Below are 23,249 nucleotides of genomic sequence, written 5' to 3' on the forward strand. Positions count from 1 at the left end.
TGCCTGCCACATGCTTAAAGCATCTCACAGCCTACAAGATAGGGGAAGAATCTGGTCTTGTCCCACCTTCAAGACAATCCTATCTGAACTCATTAGTCAGTTGATGTTCAAGAACAAAAGGGCTACAGCTTTAACGACCAAGTTATAAATCAATATTAGAAATACATTGAAGAAACAGTAGCAATAAGGGTGATATAAAAAGTATATGTACACACACATATAAAACTAACAATATGTTTTAACAACTAGAAAGTTAAACTTCTAAAAACAACAGCTGTTGTTGCCTTAGGAGAGTGTACATATAACAGGATGCATATAGTGTTGTTATTATAGGAAAAGCAATAGTCAATGCAACCCTTGCTATGTGCACGCTCCATTTTTTACCGTTATAATGCAAGACTGGCTGAAAGAATTATAAGTGTGGACTATAAATGAGCTACTATTCCTGCATTGAGGGTACCAGAGATAGTGCTGTGGAATGTGCTATTTGAGACAGATTTGACATGTTCATTATAAGCCTGAGGCAACAGGAAGTATGGGGAACAAATAAAATAAATAAGCAAAATATAAATAACACCTCAAACAGAATAAATCACATGAATTAAGGAATGGTGCCAGGTTTTGCATGTCAGAGATGAAGTCCGTTGCTTCTTAATAGTTTATGAACTGGCCTTTTCCAATAACCTTAAGGCAAGGAGGGGAATACTTGTGAAAAAAGAATATGACTTCAAATATTTTTCCTACAGTTTGGAGGGAAGAGGAGGACAGTAGATCATTTCAGTGAAAAAAAATCCATACACAGTGGGAAATATACCTGACACTTGTCTGGTCTCAGTACGGGATGAAGGCCACAGTAGTCTCTTTCCCCTGTTTACTTCTCAAGGCCCCTAGAGAATACTCACAAGGTCTATTGTCTCAGATTTTCTATGACTGTGCATAAAAAGTGATGGTTGCCCCTACATTGTAGCACCCACCCTGTACATGACTTTTAAAGGAAGCAGATTCTTGAGGTGAGATTTGACACAAAGGCATACAATAATCTTGGCTGATGTTTCAGGGAGGCTAAATCCATTGAGGATTCGATTAAAGAGGGCAACAAAAGACACTGAAAACCAATTCTCTATCACACAGTGAAAAGAGAGAGAAAAAAATCTCACTACGCTGTGCTTAGCTTTGGACCCAGACACAGGATTGAAATTGGTTGACTTCCCCAAGGCCACAGGCGGACTGGCAGATGTATTTCTCTGAATACAGGCATTGGCAATAATATGAAAGTTGTTCTGACCCGACTCCGTGACCTGACTGAGCTAATGATTTCTTTTCCCCTAATCATGTTTCAGTGAAGGAGTTTTCATCATTCTGGATAGGTTCTGTGCTCCTCAGAGCCAAAACTTTACTCCATTCAGGATCCCAAAGGGTTGGTGGTGTCTTTTTCCTATTCAGCCCAACAGCTGGAGGTGACCAGTCTGAGAGTAAGGTAACCAGGACAACAGAGGGCTAGCACGCTGCCGGTCCAAACAGGTAACAGCCTGGCTTGCAACTCCTGACCATCACTGCTTTGTTTCTGTCGTGACAATATCTTCATGTTAGGTTTGTTCCCCCCCCCCTTTTTTTTTAAATTCCCTTAGTCAAATATTGTTCTACAGCAAAGCAAGGAGTGGTAGCCATTCACAGTCCCAATGTGTAAGTGTACAAGCCAGTTTGGCAATCATAGGGTAAAAGATGGCCAATTCAGATAGCAAAGGTTGTTCTTACAATGCTCCAGTCTTTGAGACCATTTCAGACCCCACCTTAATCCATTTACATGGAAATAGTAGGTGTATCTCCGGGACTGCCCAACCCACACACTCTCTCTTCTAGTTCTGCTTCTCTTTTCTCGGACTGAGGGCCATAGATTAATAGCCAGGTCATTCCCCCTCTTCACAAAGCAGCATTAAACCAGCATAACAACCCATGAAGCTAAATAGCTCCCTATCATCCCCTAGCTAAGCCATTTGGATCAGATAACCTCTCATTTACAATCCTAGACTTACTTTCCAATATTGTGACTGAATCTTCAAGAACACACACACAAAAATTGATGGTTCCTGGCTCTTCAAGCTAGGGTAGAGACAGGAGGATTATGTGGGGGGGGGGGGTGAGTAATAAATAAAGTTTTCTGTAAACCTCCATTATAGGTGAAAGCAAGTGGCACTTTGGACTCAGCATCAGTAAAATACAATATTAATAAGATAAGTCAGAGATGAAAAGAGTCTTTTTCCACGGAAAAATCCACCGCCCCTCAAAAACCTCAGAAGTGGAGAAAATTGGCTCTACATGAAGCAGGTGACCTGAATATTCAGTGCCGGGTGGGAGTGGAGTGAGGGTAGAAATGTTTTAATATTCCGTGGGAACAGATGCCTGGTGCTCACAGGCAAAAGAAACTCCATTCAACAGAATTAATCAAATCTGCCTTGTGAAGATCACCACATTCCACATTCTTGACAGAGTACAACAGGCTCCCAGCACCCAGCTGGAGCTGAAAGCCCTTGTTCCCCTCCCTTGCTTTGCTCTGGGGCTCCCAGGGACCCTCACTGTGGCTTGGCTGCTGCCCCAGGGCATGGAGCCCTGATCCAGGCTCAAAAGAGAGAAGAGTTGATTCGGCTTCTAACACTGTGATCACACTCAGTCCTGTTCTCTGCTTAGCACCACATTGTGCTCTGAACAAAAGTGAAAAGGCTTCAAAAACATTGAGATTCAAAACTAAAGTGTGCACACAATGGCTGCAAAAATCTTCTTTGGGTATACAAATATTTTACACTGATCTTCTTATGCTGTAACCTAACAACCTTCAAACATATTTCACTTCAAAGCTATGCTAAACCCATGCAGCCATACTCTGCTGATTCTCTTCTAATGCCATATTTTCACAATTTGTGAGATTAATAGGGTACATATTCTATTTATTTTGGAATGCATTTGGATATTCCCTGGAAGATAAGATCCAAAAACATAAAATAAAAGGAGGAAGAAAGAAGAAAAAAAAATGAATTCATGTTATATACATATTTACATAACTTTTGCAATAGCGAAGTTTCTTGGTAGTGTTTTTAGGCTTACAGAGTGTTATCACAGCTTTAACTACTGGTTTAATAAATATGGAAAAGAAAACTACTACAATTATTTACCCCAAAACAATGAAAATTAATCTTCCTGCAATGATTCTAGTGTTTCGATTTTGTTGTACCTAGTGGGCTTTCTTGAAATAGTCATTTCAACTAAAACTTACAAGGTCAATAAAATTTAGTTACAAGAAGTGCCTCTCTGATATTTGATTACTGTGACTCATGCTCCTCCACAAAACACTGCTGTGCCAGGGCAGCGGGAATCACAGGCACACAAGAATGAAGGAAATAAACGAATCCATGGCATGGTGGTGCCAGTTGTATTGGCTACCTGTTTGTGTTTTCAGCTACTGGAAACATTTTAATGAAATGTGTAAAGGCCCTTGAATATGATGCATACCATTTGACCAGTTGGACTTTTATTATTGTGATTTCTCCTTTCCTGTCTTTATCATTTTGATCTCCTGAGACCATCTCATTTCTACATCTCAATTGTTTCTTCCTCATGAGAGGGTAGACAAAAAAAATTCCTTGACTACTATTTATAAATATCCTTGGTACTCTGGCACAAAGGCCTTTTGACAGGGCGGGTACTAACCCCAAGTACCCCATGGCACTATTTCATCCTCACTGATGAATGATTAGAAGTAATGTATACTGGCTTTTAAACCCCAGCATCTGTTTGTTTGTTCATTTTTATGCCACGGGGCTAAATCTAATAGCAACCCTGACTGTCTGGGGGCTCAGAAATGATGTCATAAGTTAAAGGCTCTGCCACACTGGAGGAAACTGGAAGGATCTCTGAAGAAGGATCTCTTTCTACTATCCTCCCACCTTCCCTTCATGTTTCTCTTTTTTCCCTCCCAGGGTGAACCGCAGAAGCTAGAATCTGTGTTCCCTGAGTGCTCACAGAAACCAGAACCTGTCTCCTGCAAAGCCAACTGTAAAACCTAAAATATGTGTCTCGCACTTCCTCAGGCCTTTCTGTGGACAGTAGCTGGGCAGTTCTCTGTTCCACCTTGTCTCATACTGCATCGTAAGAGTCTTGGTTGAGACAGGTTCTATCCTATCCCAGGAGGAAGAAATGCTACACAAAGAAGACAAGGAGAATCTAAACAAACACACATCACTTAGTTTCCCTCCAGTCTATTAGCATTGCTTTATATCCTTTGGCTATAAAAAAAAAAAAAATTTGTCCTAGCTTTGTAGGTCTTCATTTCTGAGAATTCCATGTTACTTGAAACTTGACTATATAATAGCTGTGCACATGACATAATGAAAATCTAGTTGGAGAAGAAATGTGTGATGTGCTTCCTCACCCATCACTAGGGTCAAAGTTGACACTCCTATGATAAAAGACAGATTAACAAGAGGATGGCCAGGCAGCAGTGGCGCACACCTTTAATCCCAGCACTCAGAGGCAAAGTCAGGAGGATCTCTGTGAGTTCAAGGCCAGCCTAGTCTACAGAGAGAAATCCAGGACAGGCACCAAAATTACACAGAGAAACCCTGTCTCAAAAAAAACCAAAAAACAAAAAACAAAACAAAACAAAAAAAAAAGACAGATTAACAAGAGAAAAGGCAAATGAAGTAATTTAATCAAGTATCTGGAGATATCAACTTACCAACCAGCATATGCATACATCCCATAATAAAAAGCCAAGGGCAACCCCATTAGATTCGCATCTCTTCCTGAAAATGCATCTTCAAAGTGCTGTGTTTGCCCTGCAATTAGAATTTGAGGATTTTTAGAGCTTTGCAAAGAACTGATTATTATTTATTCCAACTCTATACATGGTTGGAAGATGAGCTACTCTGTTCTGATTCTCTGTTCATAGCCAACTCCATCCATTAAAACTGTACCCAAGCTAGGACAGGAATTTCGAATGCACACTTCTCACCTAGACCACTTTAAAGTTCTTTTGTGGATGACCAGCAGGATAAAAGTAGCACTTAAAATAGGTAACTCCATTCCCCTTGCTTGAGTGTCTTCTGTTTTAACCATGACAGTAGACTAAAGCATCTTCCATAAATTGAAGTTTTAAGAGTTTGGCAAAATTCTTAGAAGATAATGTATAACGTGGTAGGGGATGAAAAGAAATCTCAGAGTCTGCCTTGAGTGAGGAGGCCTCAAGAAACACCTGCACTGCCTCTCACATCACTTAGCATCCTGCTGTTTATCCCTGTAGTGCATTCGACACCTGCCTCCTAAAGCAGGGAAAGCGACAGACAAAATCCACCATCAAAACCTGCAAGACTTGTTCATATAAAGGTTCCCTGGAGCACAGCCATGGCCACTCATATAAGAGTGTCTATGGCCAATGTCACCCAGCAGCATAGTGTAATTAACTGTGATAAGCCATTCAACCCAAAGGGCTTTCTTTATAGAGATAACTTGTTGACACTGTCTTGGTCCATGCCACCATTTTCTTCTAAAAATATGAATAAGAAATTATACCAAAAACCAAACCAAGTTTTACCAACTTTGGCATCAATGTATAAACTGAACACTTTTGTCCATCATACTTTTTTTCTCTATTTTGTGAACAGTGGGTACCTTTTACTTTGAATCTTTTGGGTAGTTTAAGAGATTACAAAATCAGATTTGTGTTAGTAAGCACAGATTCAAAATTGGACCAAAAAAAGCATCTGTGTCATCTACCACCCCCCCAAAAAAACAGCGAGTACGAGTACTCAAATAGGAAATGACTCTGTGTAAAATTGACCTTGAGTAAGTAACAAAAGTGGGTGGGCCACAAGGGCAGAAGGTGAATGATGGATATACAACACTCCCTTGTAAGTCAAATATCAGCTATTGCCCACATCATGAGACCCAGGATTCATAGTGATAGGATGTGAAGATAGGGGTTAAAAGGACATGGTTATGTTACACAAAGAGTGATATTTTTCTCAAAGCAAGCAACTTCTAAATATAGTTTTGTGGAAACTTGACAGGCTGAATTAGAAATGCCCATTTTACTGAAACATGTCTATTCCTTAATAGAAGGAAAATCTACACACTGAGATTCAGAAAAGAAACGTCTGTTGGGAATTGAGAGGTTGCTCAGCACCTAAAAGCAGGTGCTACTCTTATAGAGGACCTGAATTCAGTTCCCAGCATCCATAGCAAGTAGCTTACAATCACCTGTTGCTCCAGCTTCAGGACATCTGATGCCCTCTTCTGACCTTGGCAGGCACCTGTGTTCATGTGCACATGACCATTGTAGATACACAAACATGTGGGTGCATACACACACACACACACACACACACACACACACACATTTAAAAATAAAATACTTTTTAAAAGAAAGAACCATCTATTGGGTATTCTTTTATGATCTGTGGTCTCTTTCTTCTAACAAGAGAATATCCTTCAGAGTGTAGCAATTAGTAATTGATAAGAGAAAAGCTCTAAACTGTAAAGACTGGGCCACAGTTCTTCATATGAGCTACTTTGAGAGTGCCACAAAGAGGCACATTGTTTCTGAACTTCAGGAATATTTTTGGATGCGTAACACAGGCCTTGAGAAGATGAAAGAAACATTCAAAGGGAAGTTCCAGGCTTCACAAGTGAATGCACAATATCCAGCTACAATCAGGATTTGATTAGAGTAGAAATAAACACACCACACTTATCAGTGAAGTCTTCTTCTTCTTGGGGTCTCAGAGAAATGTGGAAAAACTAAATGATAATGTAACAAATTTTAAAATCTCAATTTCATAAAATTTTGTAGTAATAAAGAAAATATGTCTGGTCTCCAAAGTACTAAACTATGTTTCAAATACAGTAATATCCTCAGGGAATTTCTCTGTTGTGTGAGAAGCAAGAATTAGGGTGGATCTACCTTCCAGATACCATAAGCAATATTAAAATACCCCTGTTTCGTAACTGACAGGAAAGAATCAGGGGTTTCATCATGGTCTCTGTTCTCAAGGAATTTGCACTACAGTATCAATTGCTAACCATGCCCCTCTTTGCACACACACACACACACACACACACACACACACACACACACACACACATGTGAGGGGTCAGAACCAATGACAGACTCTAACTACCAATCATATCTGGCATTACACCAAAAGGAAAAGCCAGAAAAGAGCCACGCTAGAAGGGCTAGTGACTCACCCTTCAGCTCCTTTCCAGAATCGGAGAGGCTCTCTACAGAGGTTTAGAAAGTCAGCCCAGGAGACAAAAGCACTGAGGGCCGGGCGGTGGTGGCGCACGCCTTTAATCGCAGCACTCAGGAGGCAGAGGCAGGCAGATCTTTGTGAATTTGAGGCTAGCCTGGTCTACAGAGCAAGATCTAGGAAAGGCACAAAGCTACACAGGGAAACCCTGTCTTGAAAAAAATAAATAAATAAAAATAAACTTTTGCTGGGCGGTGGTGGCACATGCCTTTAATCCCAGCACTCGGGAGGCAGAGCCAGGTGGATCTCTGTGAGTTCGAAGTCAGCCTGGTCTCCAAAGCGAGTTCCAGGAAAGGCACAAAGCTACCCAGAGAAACCCTGTCTCGAAAAACCAAAAAAAAAAAAAAAAAAGCCCTGAGTGTGTGGACAATTTTGCCTCCATTCATAATGGAATATGAGCAAGCCAACTCTGTGGAGGCCATGGTGAACCCGGATAGCAAGCCCACATCTTCTCACACACCGGCTCTGCTGTTCAAATGATTCATTGCGTTTATTCTGGGGCTGAAGTGTTGGGATTTGATGAAAGCATTTTACTGGCAGGACTCTAAGATTGCCCACTAGGCTGATTAAATGGACAAGAGCAGTTCCCTCTCCCAGCTCGAGTGGCCAAGTTTTCAGTGTTTGGTGCATCTGCCAATGGCAATGGTTGTGCTGAACTTTGCGGCTTCCTTGCGTGTTGTTATAATTCTCCTCCTTTAGGGTCATTCAGTTTCTAGAAATTCCTTTTCTTGGAACTGGCAATGTCAATGTAAACAATACTTAACATGCCCACATGCTACATCACCTCTTTCCAATTGATTTGCTCTAATCATTTCCGGTTGTTTCCTGATGCAAATTCAGTAACCCCCTTGGGCCCTCTTTCTCTTTCAGCCATTTCCAACAAATCTAAGCAAACGCACATACTGTTATTACCAGGCCAACCCTAACGCCATGATGGCATCCCTCAAATTCGTATCTTATAAAATAGGAAGCTTCATGACCAGTAAATCCAGAAGCTACCCCATTTCTTCGGAAATGCAAATTTTATAGGGAAAATATTATAACAATAAGAACTAAGCTTTGGCAACTCTTTTATTGTCACATAAAGATCCTGTTTTTAGGAATATTATTCTTAAACCTCATTGCTCTTCTGTGAGTACTAATCTCAGAGAAAGGAAATGCAAATGAGAAAATAAGGAACTATAAGTCATCCTCCATTATTTTCCAGAAATGCTTTTATCTTTCACATTTGTTGCTATTACTAAAAAGTTCTGCAGTACAAATAAATGATATATTGATCAGTACTTAAAGCTACACAGCAAATTCATTTTTTTTTTTTGGTGTGTGTGTTTGTGTGTGTGTGTGTGTGTGTGTGTGTGTGTGTGTGTGTGTGTGTATGTTTGGGGGGAAGTGTATGTTTGGGGGAAGTGTTTTGGGGTTTTTTTTCACTTTGGGTTTTGACTCCAAGTAATTTTAATTTATACCAAAAGAATTCTCAGACACCTTATTCTTGTTGCTTGGTCTACTCAATTCTCTTGCTGCCATTCGACTATAAATACTGACTTACCCTCAGTGTAGCCTTTCAAATCAATTAGATGACAGTACAGAGTTTAAGTTCCACAAGCAAAGACTAATTAAGGATTCTGCTAGACAAGCGAAAGTCAGTGTTAGAAGAGACCAGAAGCAGATACACAGTTTAAAACGCATTTACTTTTCAGTCCATACCTTTAATTAGCTGTATAACTCCAGGGACTATAATTATCAGAATTGCTGTGAGCTTGCAAAAGGTTAGGAAAATCTGGATCCGGGCACTCCAGCTGACACTCATGCTATTTAGGACCATCACCACAGCTGCAAACAAATAGACAAAGTTACAAAAGGCAAACCCCCATGAGCACAATGATGTCTTAGGGCCTTGTCAGTCGAAATGTGATCTATAGACCTGCAGTGCTGGCATGAACTACCAGAACCTAAGAAGAGCAGAATCCCAGGCTCTGCCCCAGATCTAGTCCCTCCTGCATTAAGACTCCTCTTTGATATACATTCAAGCTTAGATACAACCCCTGCACAGTCAGAGAACCTGTTTTGCTCTTTGAATGTTAGTAAGAATGAACATACATTGCTGTGCAATAACAATAAAGTAAAATATCTTCATCCTGAGGACTTTCAGAGGGTCATGATAGTGTTGAATTCCATTCTGAAGTCATCCATCGGGTTATGATAGTGTTGAATTCCATCCTGAAGTCATCCAGTGGGTCATGATAGTGCTGAATTTCATCCTGGAGGCACCCAGTAGGTCATGATAGTGTTGAATTTGATCCTGAATCATCCAGAGGGCCATGATAGTGTTCGATTTCATCCTGAAGTCATCCAGTGGGTCATGATAGTGCTGAATTTCACCCTGAAAACATCCAGTGGGTCATGATAGTGTTGAATTCCATCTTGAAGTCATCCAGTGGGTCATGATAGTGCTGAATTTCATCCTGGAGATATCTAGTGGATCATGATAGTGTTGAATTCCATCCTGAAGTCATCCAGAGGGTCATGATAGTGCTGAATTTCATCCTGGAGATATCCAGTGGGTCATGATAGTGTTGAATTCCATCCTGAAGTCATCCAGAGGGTCATGATAGTGTTGGATTTCATCCTGAAGTCATCCAGTGGGTCACAATAGTGCTATATTTGATTAAGGAAAGGGTAAGAAGTACTGTGTCTGAGGTCTTGCTCTTCACCATCAGGACCAGCCCTACCCAGTACTGTTCTTGGACTTCCTCCCTGCTTTCCAAACAGATAATGAGGGGTGAGTTTTAACTACCCTGCAAGTGTTGGCTTTCAATATATATTTGGCTATTTGATAAGAAAGTCTTGGAACTTTTCAACTTAGGACAAACAATGGGTCTGAAGCCAGGAGACTTTCTTCTTCTTAATGATACCATTGACAGTTTTCCAAGCAGCCACCCCTATCCACATCAAGGACAGAAGAATTCATTCAGGCATTAAAGGTAATCAGCTCTATTCCTGGCCCCGGTAAATAATTAACATATTTTTGTTGTATGAATAAATGAATGAATGAGTGAACTGGGTTATCAAAAATGTTAATGAACAGTTTTAGTGGTGGTATTCTAGGCTCTTCCTATCTGATGGAATGTCTAGGGTTATTCTACATACTGAATTTCAACTTTGTTTTTGCCAAAAACATAGGCATAGTGTATCCAAACGCAGTTAAGAGCTATTTCATTCTGGACATGTATGGTTTTCATCAATAAACTTTCTTTTTGTAAAGATATATTCTCCCTTAACAAAGACTTTTAAAAATGTATAAAATTATTTCTCAGGAAATTTAAAAAATCCACTAACATAATTCTAATCATTCAAATTGGAATTGTGTAGAGTCAGAAGTTGTCAACATGCATCCCTTGTATAATATAATCATGACCTCAGTTCCCTAATTAAGAATTGCTGAAATATTACCAAAATACAATAACTAATGAAAAAATTAAAACAATCTATACCCAGACAGAGCCTAATTAATGGACATTCTTTTAATGATTTCGGACAGCCATCTAAAGTCAATATATAATCAATCATGTATCACATGAAAAAGTGTTTACGGCATGCTACTGGCCCACAGAGTCATTGATGTACTCATGGGGCAATAAGAAAGTCAGAGACAGGGAAAAGAGGATGTCTGAAAAATAGTTATAAAATAATATCAACTATCTATAGATGACAGAACATCAAAAATGTTCAAATTTGAAATTTAGTTTACGGCAACATTTCAACAAATTTTGCAGAGGATAGAATTGTAGCGACCCCAGTCAATGAGTAAACTATGTACATAACTGTAAGTACATGCTCCCTCCATGCAACCAAAACTAAAGAGGTAATGGAGGGACATGATAGAAACAGGAACAAGCTTTCACTAGGAATAGTTCACATGGTATATGCAGATTGTCACCACATTACACAGACTAAAATAACACAACTTTATTTGCCAAATATACCTCAGTAAAGACAGACATTTTAATCAGTAAATGAAGCAGTAAGTTAAGTCTTATTGAAAAGAAGACCAAGATGGTGGGTCAGAAGAGTCCACTGAAAGTGCAGTGGGGCAATAATGAAGTATGTCAAAGAAATAATGATGTGAGTGGTCAGAAAGACCTAAGCTGGGGGACATCATAATTCGTCTATCTCTGATGCCGAATATATGAAGAAATAAATATTGCCACTGTCTGTGCACAAAGGCATTATTTTATCAGGAATGATAAAAAATAAAATAATTTTTCTGTCTTCAAAGCATACAGAGATGTTACATATTGAAAATAATCAAATGCAACTCTGTTTCTCTCTAATTTATTGAATGAGTATCCATTTCTCTATGCAAATTCTTGTGCAATTAATGGCTTATCACATGAGAATGGTAACTTTTTTAATTTAAGGGGTCCAACTTTGACATGAAAGTGGAAAAAAGCTTGGCCTTGGCTGTAATCAGCAGGAAAGGAGCACTGTGTCTGCCCTATCTCAGGTGGTCCACAGTAGAAAAGAGGCCCTGGGAGAAAGGAAGAAGGAGGAAGAGGGAACTAGAGAGGTGGACACACTGAACAAGAAGAAATGTTCTCCTTTGAAGAACACCTGACCATGTGCATATTTGAGAAAAGAGGGCTTCTTGCCTTCAAAATGCTTGACGTCCATTGAAGCAGGCACAACCGTGAGGCCCTGGAATATTATTCTCTATTTTCTAGATTCTTCCCGGACAAATGGAAGACACAAACAACCTTCAGGAGTTGACCCTTTCCCCTTGCTTCCTTCCCCCTAGGCGAGGGAAGAATTCTTAGTAAGACTGACTTTCCTCAAACTTTTCTCACAAGTCAGCTTTATGTGGGCATCTAATATCACACTCATTAGTAGCTACGCCATATTCCAGGGGGTGTAACACGATGACCTGGAGGTAGAGTCTAGTAAGTAACAAGGTCACCCACGGGGCAGCCAGAAGAGGTTCTCAGGCTGCTAAAGCAGCTGCTTCCTCCTGTGTCTATGCAGAGGGATTTAAGGCTGCCTGTGCGACTTCACCCACAGTGCTGACTAGGGATTCAGTAAACAGGAGTGTTCTGAGTTTCTGACATAAACCATATCTGCTCCTTGAATGTGTACCATCTATGCATATTGTAATAATAAAAGAAGTCTGAGCCAGCACTCTGGCCTGAGTTCTACTCCTCTGAGTAACAGTTAATTTCACACATGAGGAAATGTGGGGGAGGGGGCAGAGAAGCTTACTTCAAATTTTTACCAAAATGAAAATTCAGCAGTACATGGGCTTTATTTACTTATTTATGATGTAGTTTCTTAGAAACTACAATGTAGCAGGAAAAGCCATATCCATAAATCCTAGAGATAAGAAACCCATTTTTGAAAGAAGTTGTATTTAAAAGGAATGTTTAGGGAAATCTTAGGGACTGATGCTATGATTTAAGGACTAGCAAATATTTCTTTCTGCACAGTCCATCATTTGCCTCTGTCTTTCATTTTGAAAAGAGAGGTAACAGATTATTGGGTTGTCTCTTAAAGCTATATTCTTTCAGGCTTCCGGCTTTGGAGTCTTTGGTGCTAAACTGATAAAACATACAGATGCTATATATGAATGCTACATGATGAGATAAAGTGGGTGCCTCCACTCTTTCCCGCAGCAGCTGCTGGGTTCCTTTATCTCTCAGCATCCATTTCCGGGATGCACTGATCTCAGAAAGTACCTTTAGAAGGCAGCGGGCCAACTCTGTATCTATGATCTCACTGTTGGGAATAAACACAGCCAGCACCACAAAAATGTAAACTATTATCTTATATCAGACATGGTGCAAAGATTTCCATGGATAATATTTGCTAATCCTCACTTTTCTATGACGTGGTTGCTGTTATCAGTCATGTATTTCATACGAACAGGTGAAACTCCAGGTTCTGTTTAATTTGCTGGTGTTCATATATAGGCAGTACGTTTTAAGATAAGATTAGAAGGCAGGTAGTTGAACTCCTGAGTTCAAGCCTTTACCATCAGCTCACAGGTGACACAATGAGGAAATAGCTCAAAAGATGTGTGTGAGCTCACTGGCATAACCAGTTTCTTTACAGGTGGGACATCTCTTTTTCTTGGTTCTCTGGGAGGGTTCGTGTTTGTCTTAAGATCACAGGACATTTGAATCTCACATTTTTTTGTATCATCCTCCTGAAGGATATGTATATCTTGCTGTGCATCTACTGAAGAGTCAGCTTCATTGTGTTGTAATTTAGCTAATGGAGAAAAGGAGTAAAAATACCTAGGTTTCAGAGTTAAAGAAATCCACAGACACACACTATGATTGAACTGCCCATATAAGCTAGTCATATATTTTCAATATAATCTGAAGGTGCCAGCAAAACAGAAATGATAGTATTTGCGGCGTTGAGTGGTTTGCTTGTGTCTGTCTCTGTGTGTACATGTTTTCATGTGTGGGCAGGTGTGCACGTGCGTACACATGAAGAGGCCAGAGACAGATGGTGACCGTCTTTCTCAGTTGCTCTCCGCTTTAGTTTTGAGATAGGATCTCGCATTGAACTTCAAGCTCACTGATTCAGCCCTGAGGCTGTCCAGTCTAATTCTTCAGCCCTGGACTTGCAGGCTGGGGATGAAACTCAGGTCTTCACACTCGCTTGCTTCGCAGACACTTTGCCTAGGAAGCCATCCTCTCAGCCCCTAGCTATGATTCACAATGATACATAAATGCCATTTTCATTGTTCCTCCCAGTTGCTTCCACAAGGTTGAAGGTGCACCACACCGCTCTTATCTATGTAAAGTAAACCAGCAAAGGCTATGAGACTCGGAGAGATGCGGTAGGGTAGATGGGAGTATAAGTCGCCACATAAGAAGAAAGTGTTGGAATGATAATATTCCCTTTGAGAATGTGCTTCTTTAGGGTCCAGCTTGAGGGACCATAACAATAGGCTCAATATTTTACATACTGAATATACATACCTGTCCCTTCAAACTATAAAAGAAGTGGAACCAGTGAGCTTCCATAGAAGGGTGTTGATCATGACAGAATCGGGCTTAGGGACATAAGCCAGTGAACTTACAAGATTTTCTAGTTACACTTCAATGTGCCTAACACTTTTTGCTAAAATGGACAGGATTTTTGGATAAACACAAGTGTCTCATCTTTATTATTTGCCAGAGTGGGACACTGAAAATTATGGGTAAATTAGCACTTAGATAAATCCCTCCCCTGCCCTGCTAGTATTTTTCATATGGTTGGTTAATATTTCACAAAAGTTGAAACTCTTTTGAAGTTTGACCTTTTTCTATACTTAACTAGAGATTTAAATTCCTCATTTCCCTCTAGGAACTTGGGAAGTAATTCATGCAATTAAACTCCATTTTCTACATCTCCACAGCCTCCCCTGTCACAGGCAGAACATCACCTATATTCACTTTGAAAAATAAAGTATTTGAGAGATTTGCCCCCAGGTAAATTACTCTTTATCTCTGTCTCCACCCCCTGTTGCTCCATTAAAACTAAATTCCTCTTAAAGGCAGTTTGACTTTTCCAATTAAGCCATTGACTTAAATGACTTCCCACTGACTCAAGAGAATATTCCGGTTTTTCTTTCAGTACTTCCAAGTTTAGGAACTTGTTCCCTGATCAGCATCTGTAATTTTTGTCAGAATTTACAAACTAATACTCTAGCTAATGGCAAAAGTAAACTGAAACATAGAGGTTCCATCAATCCTTCAGGCTCTTCTCCAACCATTCCTCCACAAAACTCTACTACAAATATATGAGCCCAAACACAGTTTACTGACCATTTCTTTCAATTGCTTTAACAGTTTTTTTTGGGGATTGATATTTTTAATTCCCTCAAATATGAATGTCTCCTTTAAAAGAGTTAGCAAAATTGAGATTAATGACAGAGTCATTCAGACTTATAAAAATAAAAATACAAACATAACATCATTGTTTATGTAATTTCATGGTCAAAGCAGGTAAAAGTTGTGGACTTGTAAATATCTGCACATCAGGATTTGCTTTAAGATCTCTGATTATGCTTTTTAATTAATAACATGTAGTATTAGTCTAAAGAGTTCTTTAATTTTAAAGAACTTCTTTCCCTTCTCAGTCTTCATTAAACAACTGTGATGTGATTTGGTCTCATTCAGGGAAGACAATATATATGGCAGATGTAAAAATGGCTGTTAGTCTAACCCTTTAGTGCAATATCAGAATCATCAAGAACTTTCCATGTGCAAGGGACACTTCAAGATCTTAAAACTCTGATATAATTTTACATTTCTATAGTCATTCAAGATGCATTGTTATTTCACAGGCATTTTATCAATCAACAAAACAGAAGCATAAGTAAGTTTAATAGACCAAGATCACATAACCATGAAACCAGGACACTTCGTTCCAACTCCAGGTTGTTGGTCTATAGTAATTATAACCATTGTGTAAGATGATTCACCCCACAAGAGCTCATGGCGCCAGATCTAACATCTTGTCTGGCAGACTGTTTCACTCCACTAATCTCCTTGATCCTGAGACCTGAAGCTTCGTAAAACTTATGGTCAACGGGTCACAAACTACAAGTGCTTCTGCTAGATTTAAAAAAAAAATACTTAGACTTCTCATAAAGTCAATCAGTAACAGATAGCTACTGAGCAAAAACAAGCAACCTAAGTGCTGTTGAGGGGCTGGGGATGTGGCCTTGTGGAGGCCCCTGGTCCCAGGGGAATCCCAGTGACATTTCTCCACAGAAGTATAAATATTCATCGCTTGCCCTGCATTCTTAATAAGTTGCAGGCATCATCACTAATACTCTACATAACTGCAGAATCCTCACAGCCCCCACACCACTGGCGTAATTATCTGATGAGCATACTGAGGTGCAGAGAAGTGAGGTCAATTGTTCTTAGGTTTCCTATCTGTGGTGTCTATAAAGGGAAGAATGTCATAGACAACTACATCTGAATGCCCAGAACTCCAAAATGTCTACTTTTCAGCCATTTTCTTTGACTTTCCAGAGATGTCACAGGACAACTGTGTGTTTACAATTAAGCTGTTTAGTTGAGAAATCCATGTATGTCATACCAGAGATGTTTTTACATAGAATCACTCACACTTTGTTACAGACTAGCCCTCAGGGCATCTGCTGTCAAAAGTGCATTTAGCATTGTGTCATTGTATTAAGCCTCTGTGGAGAAACCCTCTAAGCAGTCTTCCTTGGGTATGCAATTCAGTTATTCCTAAATACCATTCTCTGGGTTGTTAAACTTAGTCAACTATGATCATAAGGATTCAGAAAACAATGATTCAATCTGTAGTTATTATCCTCTTCCATGAAATTCTAGAATTTTATAGGAAATGACCATCAGATTTGGCTCTGTATTGCTTATGGAATCTTGTGCATGTTCCTCTTTTCATTTCATCTGTTTCTTCAATTTTTATGCTCATTAATAAAAAAAATGGACAACTTCCTGATTTGCAACCTGTAAACAAATCTTCTAGCTGAGAAAGGCTACTGATTATCAAATCTTGTGAAAAAATTCTTATCATAGCCAAAAATATGCAGAGAAAATGATAACACTGAGGGTGACAGCCATATATATCACTATAAACAATACAAACACAACATACATACCCAGCATATAAACATAACCCCAGGACCATTAACTAGTAACAATTTCATATATCACTAGCATAGGGTAATTTCCAGTTCAAAAACAATTCCTCAGAATAGTTCTTCATCTCTAAGAGTGTCTTCTGATACACTATCCATTTAATATTTTACCAAGGAAGGAGTTTTTATTTTTCTACTTTAAAAGATCAGCTTCCATATCTGTTGATCCAGAACACAGTTGGCATGCATTGTAACAGCAGAGGCCACTTCAAATCTTGTGTTCCTGCCTCTAGTTTCCAACACAGATTTGAAACTGTAAGCATAGAGAACACAATTTGCGGGATATCATGCAAAAAATTCTAAAGAAAATTTGCCTCCAATCACCTTGTTACATTGTGTTCCTATTTTCTGTGATAGCTATAATACTCACTGATGCCCACAGCTGTTACCAGCTTGATTGCAAGTTCAGGAATTTCACATTGAACAAAAAACGGTTCCAGAATGTAGCGTCCAAATGCCAGGGATATCACAGCAGTAGCTCCAGGCCTAAGAAATAATATATTGAGGTTAACTACAGAAAACAATAAGTAACAGTTTCACTAAAACTTTTTTATCTTCAGGTCTTACTATCTAACATGCGGAATCTATCTAACACAGAAATTTATTATGCTTAGAACTTTGTATTTCATTAAGTTTCCATACATTCCAAATGAATTATTGTCTATTCCAATAAAGGCTAATTTTTAAAAATCTTTGTGAAAATTAGTATTTATAAATATTCATTACCAAAATGTGTCTAAATATTTATTGTTGACTCTTAACTTTCTAGTAAAAAGAAATCTCTAAGACAAGTAAATATTCTGAATTTCTGAAGAATTTTATATAGAGAGAATCAGAATAAGACAAAATCCCAGCCTGAGAAGACAGAAACCCAGACAATAAGTCATCCCACTTTACTTCTTCAAAGGGAAAAACAAATATTCCATTTCATCTTCAATATGACTGCATATTGTTGCCACACACAAGGAAATCCACAGAATTGCTAAACATCTCAAGTAAGAGTCCCTTTCAGCTTCTCTTCCTTCTTGTGGTTACCTAACACCCAGGCCTGATCCCTGGATTACCAGAAACCAACCGCCATCACCTGTCTCCAACCTTGGTCTCCTATCTCCAGTCAGCACCACAAACATCGTAACTTTCTTCTCTCCTAGAGACCCCTTTCTCTTTTCTCCAAAGGGGATGCTCCTGTTTCTCTCTATCACTTATAAAAGTCTTTGATTTGTAAAATGAAATCTGGTCGTGACATTTCAGTCTCCTTGAAACATGTTTTGGCCATGGTCAGGTCTTGCACATGCGCTCAGGTCCAAGCGTCCCTTCCTCTTCTCTTGTTACCTAACACCCAGGGATCTAGATCCGAATCACCTCTGCCCAAAACCTTTTCAAACAGCCACCTTTGCTTCTCCTATGAGCAGCACATGTAGGGTAGCTCGAATGCTCTACATGTGGAATCAACATCAAGTAGCTACTTTTTGTACTTTGTATTTCCATTCAATCTTGGTCCAAACACGTGTCCTCAACCCTCTGCCTGGGTCAGATCTGTCTAAGTGTCCTCTTACACAGCACCAAGCCTGTCCCTTCCACACTGCTTATCACAGTAGGGTTTTTATTCTATTTAATGTGATTCCCAGATTGAAACTCTTTCTCTCCACTTGACTTGGAATTCTATGGGAACAAGACTGTGTCTATTGCTAATCAGAATCTTATCCCAGTGCAGTGGCTAGCACAGCATCTGTGACAGTGGAAACTTATCAGTTATTGAACTTAACTTTAAAGTCCCCATCATGTTCTGTTGGGTGACTGTGTTTGAACTCATTTTGCAGGTTATTTCTGGCAATACAGCCTTAATTTGACAGTATAACTTTAACATTAGAGATCACAATTATTACTATTTAGATATCATGCATATTACTAATAGAAGAGAAGCCTTTATGTACTTAGGGAACCATGTTCTTCTTCATGTCATTTGTTACTTGGTCTGTTTGAAAGACTACCCCAGCAGTGAGAGTCTAGTGTGACAAAATGGAATACAAATGTATTTAAAAGCTTCTAGAAATTATTTAGCTACACACACACACACACACACACACACACACACACACACACACACCATGAATCAATTCTTTCAAAATTAAGGCAACATCTGATTATCAGCTGTTTCGGAGCAGGAAATGTGGCTCATTCCAATTTAGATCTCTTTATCGTGCAATTTACCATTTGCAGCAATTTTCAGAACGAATACTTAATGAACGGGCACTGTATCTGTCCAGTGCAAATGGAATGATCACACTAATAGCAACACTGGGCAATTAGATAAAGTTCCACAACAAACGCATGGATGAGGATGGGGTGAAGTCGAAGGACATCAGACTGGGAAGCTCAACAGCCTGACAGGCCAGCATTCTTAACTCAATGCTGAGTTTGTTACATTCAAAATAATGTGATTTTGGACTTTCTGACACTTGTTAAGAAATAATTCGTATCCAGGATACACAGGGTGCCAGTGTAAATTGTATGAAAGTTATAAAGGTGTAAACAGACCTGATCTCACAAACTTGAATCGGGAAAAACGCAACATAGTAGCTAAAGTATTGAATAAAATACAAGGTAACGTGTTGCAGGCCGCAGGAATATATCATAAGAACTCAGCTGGTTATGGCAAAGTCACTAACTGGAGGGATCATGGAATTCCTCCAGAGGAAGCCAAATCCCAAGGAGTTTTTGGTGTTACTTGGCTTGTTATATATCAGCTGTATTCTGTTATGAAAATCATGTGTGCCTTCATAGTTTTCCCAATTGACTTTCCCCTAAGAAGGACTAACAGTGTAGACTGATCACTCTCTGGACATACACATTCCAGGTATTTGGAGAACAGCCTCAGGAAAGGCTTTCTCTGGAACCAGTTATCTCCCTTAGCCACTTTCAAGGACTACAGGAAACACCACCCAGGTGGACGCCCAACTGCCAAAGACTAACAATGATAACAGCCCACCTGAAAGTCTCCTGACTTAAATTCCACAAGGAGACACCACCCAGGGGGGCGCCCAACTTCCAAGGACTAACAAGTGATAGCAGCCCACGTACAAGTCTCCTGACTTACAGTAAATTCACAAGAGGACGCCGCCTAGGCCAGGTGGACACTAAGTAATAGTTTTACACAATTTAGCTTAGGCCCTCCTTTCTTACAGCCTTACTAACTTTATAGACCTCTAACTACTTACCTAACCACTTCTAGGAATATTTAGATAAACTTCTGTGCTAACAGCTATGCTCAGCCAGAACTCCCAGTTCAAGCCTCCCTGTAATTATCATTATTGGTAGCATCTGGCCAAGTCCATCACCGGATGGAGGAAAGTACCTTATCAGAGATACCTCTGTACTCTCTAGAACAGACCTAAGCATCCAGACTACCTTTTGAGAAGGCCTGGCGGATGTGCCAATTAAGCCTTACTTCCTCTTTTCCCAAACCTTACCTCCAGTTCCAGATCTCCCTTTAACTATCACCAGAGGCATCTAGCTGTACACAGCTTGCCTAGAGACTGAGCACACTTTCCCCCACCCTGCAGAAAAACGGCAGACAGCTTGAACAGATAGGAGCCACAGGAAAAAAGAAGACAGTTTTATTTTCTCCCATTGACCTAGCAACTTATAGATTTTTAACATCCTTTACCAAACATATTTAAGGTTATAGTTGTGCACGTAAGACCCCTCTTCTTAGATATTACCCATATTTAGCCTTTAGTTGATTCATTAGTCACTTCCCCTTTGGGTCACAAATGGTAATTAACAACTAGTGCCCTTCTTTGTAATTCTTATCAACCCTCCATTTGATCCTGATAATGGACAATCACTGCCTGAGGAAGTTCAGGCTGAGTGTCCTGGGTGGAGGGGAGGATTGTGATTTTGGGGAGATATATAACTGTAAAGCAGAGGACAGGACGGGGAAGAGAGAAGAGAAGGGAAGAACGAGATGGGTAAGAACTTGAGAGGAACGAGCTGAGATGGGGAAGAACTAGATTGAAGAGCTAAAAGAGAGGACTAGAGGAACGAGATAGAAGATGAGGAAGAGCCAGATGGGGAAGAACAAGATGAGGAAGAGCCAGATGAGAGAGAAGGAGACAGGAGAGGAGCTGATAGGGGAAAGAACTAGATAGATGAGAACCTAGAAGGGACAGAACTAGATGAAGGAATTAAGATAGAACATAGAGGGGACAGTAGATAAATATAGAGAGAAATCAGGCAAGAAAGGAGCTAGACATGAGAACAGAACTGAAGCTGTGTATAAAGGATGTTATGCCAGAGGAATTAAAGCGAATGGATCAAAGAACTCTGAGTGCGTAGACTGATTTACTGACCCTAAAGATTCTCTGCTGGTTGATAGAGCCTTCCGCGGACCCTGGGAGGGGACTATCGAGGGGCTGGACCCCCATAGTCCTCGTTAGTAACGAGTTTAAGGTCGAATGGGATTTAGAGGCTACTTTTGTTTTCAGAAGAATTAAGAGATGAAAATAAATGCCACAAACTAGGGATAAACCAGAAATTAACTGTTTAAAAAAAAAGAAAGCAAAACAAAGAAAAAAGAAAAAGGTGTAAAGATAAACTTTGAAGAGTACCTATGACTAAGGTGACAGAGATGATAGAGAAGTCAATTCCAGACAGGGGGATCTTAGGGAAACAGTGAAAATGCTCTTTTATCATCCTTTAATTCTAGTGATGGCTGAGCCACGAAGAACTGTCATAACCAGTATGAAGCATGCAGCACTCTGAAGTTTGTTATTAACAATCATTCCTGCTAAGGACCACTTGAGAGCTCCGCCTTCGTCACTTATGTTCATGGCAGAATGAAAACTCACCTGAGATTTCAGCACTGTGTGTCCTATGTTTACAGGGAGAACAAGGTTCCCTGATGATTCCTACTGAGCTCTGTGATCAGAAAGTGCAAGTCACATCCTGTGAAGCAGTTAGCACAAAACACCCGTGACACGGGCTGCAGGTGTGACATCACAGACTCCCCACAAAGTCGAAGGAAATTTGCTGTTCACAGTGACTTGGCGCTATTCAGTGCCAAGACAATCAGGAAGGGGTAGGGAGTCTTACAGCAATACAATCAAAAGATTTTCGCAACTACCGATCACTGGTTTGTTTAATGTGAGGAAATGAATCACTCATAGTATGTAAACTTGATCTTTTTTTTTTTTAAACTTTCTGTAAAGCACAAGACTTGATAATACTCTAAGTTCTTTGGCACAGACATTTCTTAGTCACAAGTAGTAAAGTTAAATGGCCTGATGACATAATCAACAATCAGAAAAAAACTCTAATTCTTGGTACATTAAATTGTGTTTGGTCAGTCAAAAGTGCAGTTCATCAAGGTGGATTTTGAAGTTTCACCTCCTCTCTAATAAATACCTTTCCTAGAAAAACATATATGAATTAAATTGGAGCTTAAAGAAAACTTTTTTATGCCTTAGGGTTATCATGTTTCCTACAAAGTCACATGACACACATTTGTAGTTAGTTAAAAATAGTCAAGATTATCCTGGAAAGTGATGAAATGAATAGGCTTATTCTCCCTTAATTGTTTCCACATCCTTACCGTATTATGAGCAGTTCCACCCAGACTCGGACAAAAGCTAGTAAAGGACCAAAGACCTCCAGAATGTATGTGTAATGACCACCAGATTTCTTTATGCTCGTACCCAATTCCGCATAGGACAAGGCTCCTGTGGACGGTTATAACAAAAAAGCACAAATTTGACACATAATCAAGCAGTCTTGTGACGAAATCCATACAGCAGTGTTTGGGTTACATGCCATGTGGCTACTTCTTTTGGCAAGAATGACCTTCTTCATGAGAACAGTCATTATCTCATAACTGAGACCCACCAAGTTCCTCTTTTAACTTCCTCACACTTGAGACCTGCCTCATGCTAAGAAAAAAAAAGAAAGAAAGAAAGAAAGGAAGGAAGGAAGGAAGGAAGGAAGGAAGGAAGGAAGGAAGGAAGGAAGAAAGAAAGAAAGAAAGAAAGAAAGAAAGAAAGAAAGAAAGAAAGAAAGAAAGAAAGAAAGAAAGAAAGAAAGAAAGAAAAAGAAGAAAAACCAAAGACTGGAAAGATGGCTCAGAGCACTGGCTGCTCTTCCAGAAGACCCAAACTCGACCCTCAGCATCCACATAGTGGCTCACACCCGTCTGTGTCTCTAGTTCCAGGTGATCCAATGCCCTCCTCTGGCCTCCTCCAGCACCAAGCACATATGTTGTGCATGCA

General features: G+C 39.7%; 1 protein-coding gene across 1 annotated transcript in view; it reads right to left on the reverse strand.

The window, feature by feature from the left end:
• Window positions 1-23,249, reverse strand: part of Slc7a11 (solute carrier family 7 member 11) — a 75,052-nt gene that overhangs the window by 47,501 nt on the left and 4,302 nt on the right. The window contains exons 2-5 of the mRNA XM_028873390.2: window positions 22,580-22,706; window positions 17,357-17,472; window positions 9,006-9,131; window positions 4,730-4,829 (exon numbers count right to left, since the gene is read on the reverse strand). Of these exons, the coding sequence (XP_028729223.1) occupies window positions 4,730-4,829; window positions 9,006-9,131; window positions 17,357-17,472; window positions 22,580-22,706 (469 nt within the window). The remainder of the gene's footprint in view (window positions 1-4,729; window positions 4,830-9,005; window positions 9,132-17,356; window positions 17,473-22,579; window positions 22,707-23,249) is intronic.

Source organism: Peromyscus leucopus, chromosome 6 (genome assembly GCF_004664715.2).
Source record: "Peromyscus leucopus breed LL Stock chromosome 6, UCI_PerLeu_2.1, whole genome shotgun sequence".
In the NCBI taxonomy this organism is placed as follows: Eukaryota; Metazoa; Chordata; class Mammalia; order Rodentia; family Cricetidae; genus Peromyscus; species Peromyscus leucopus.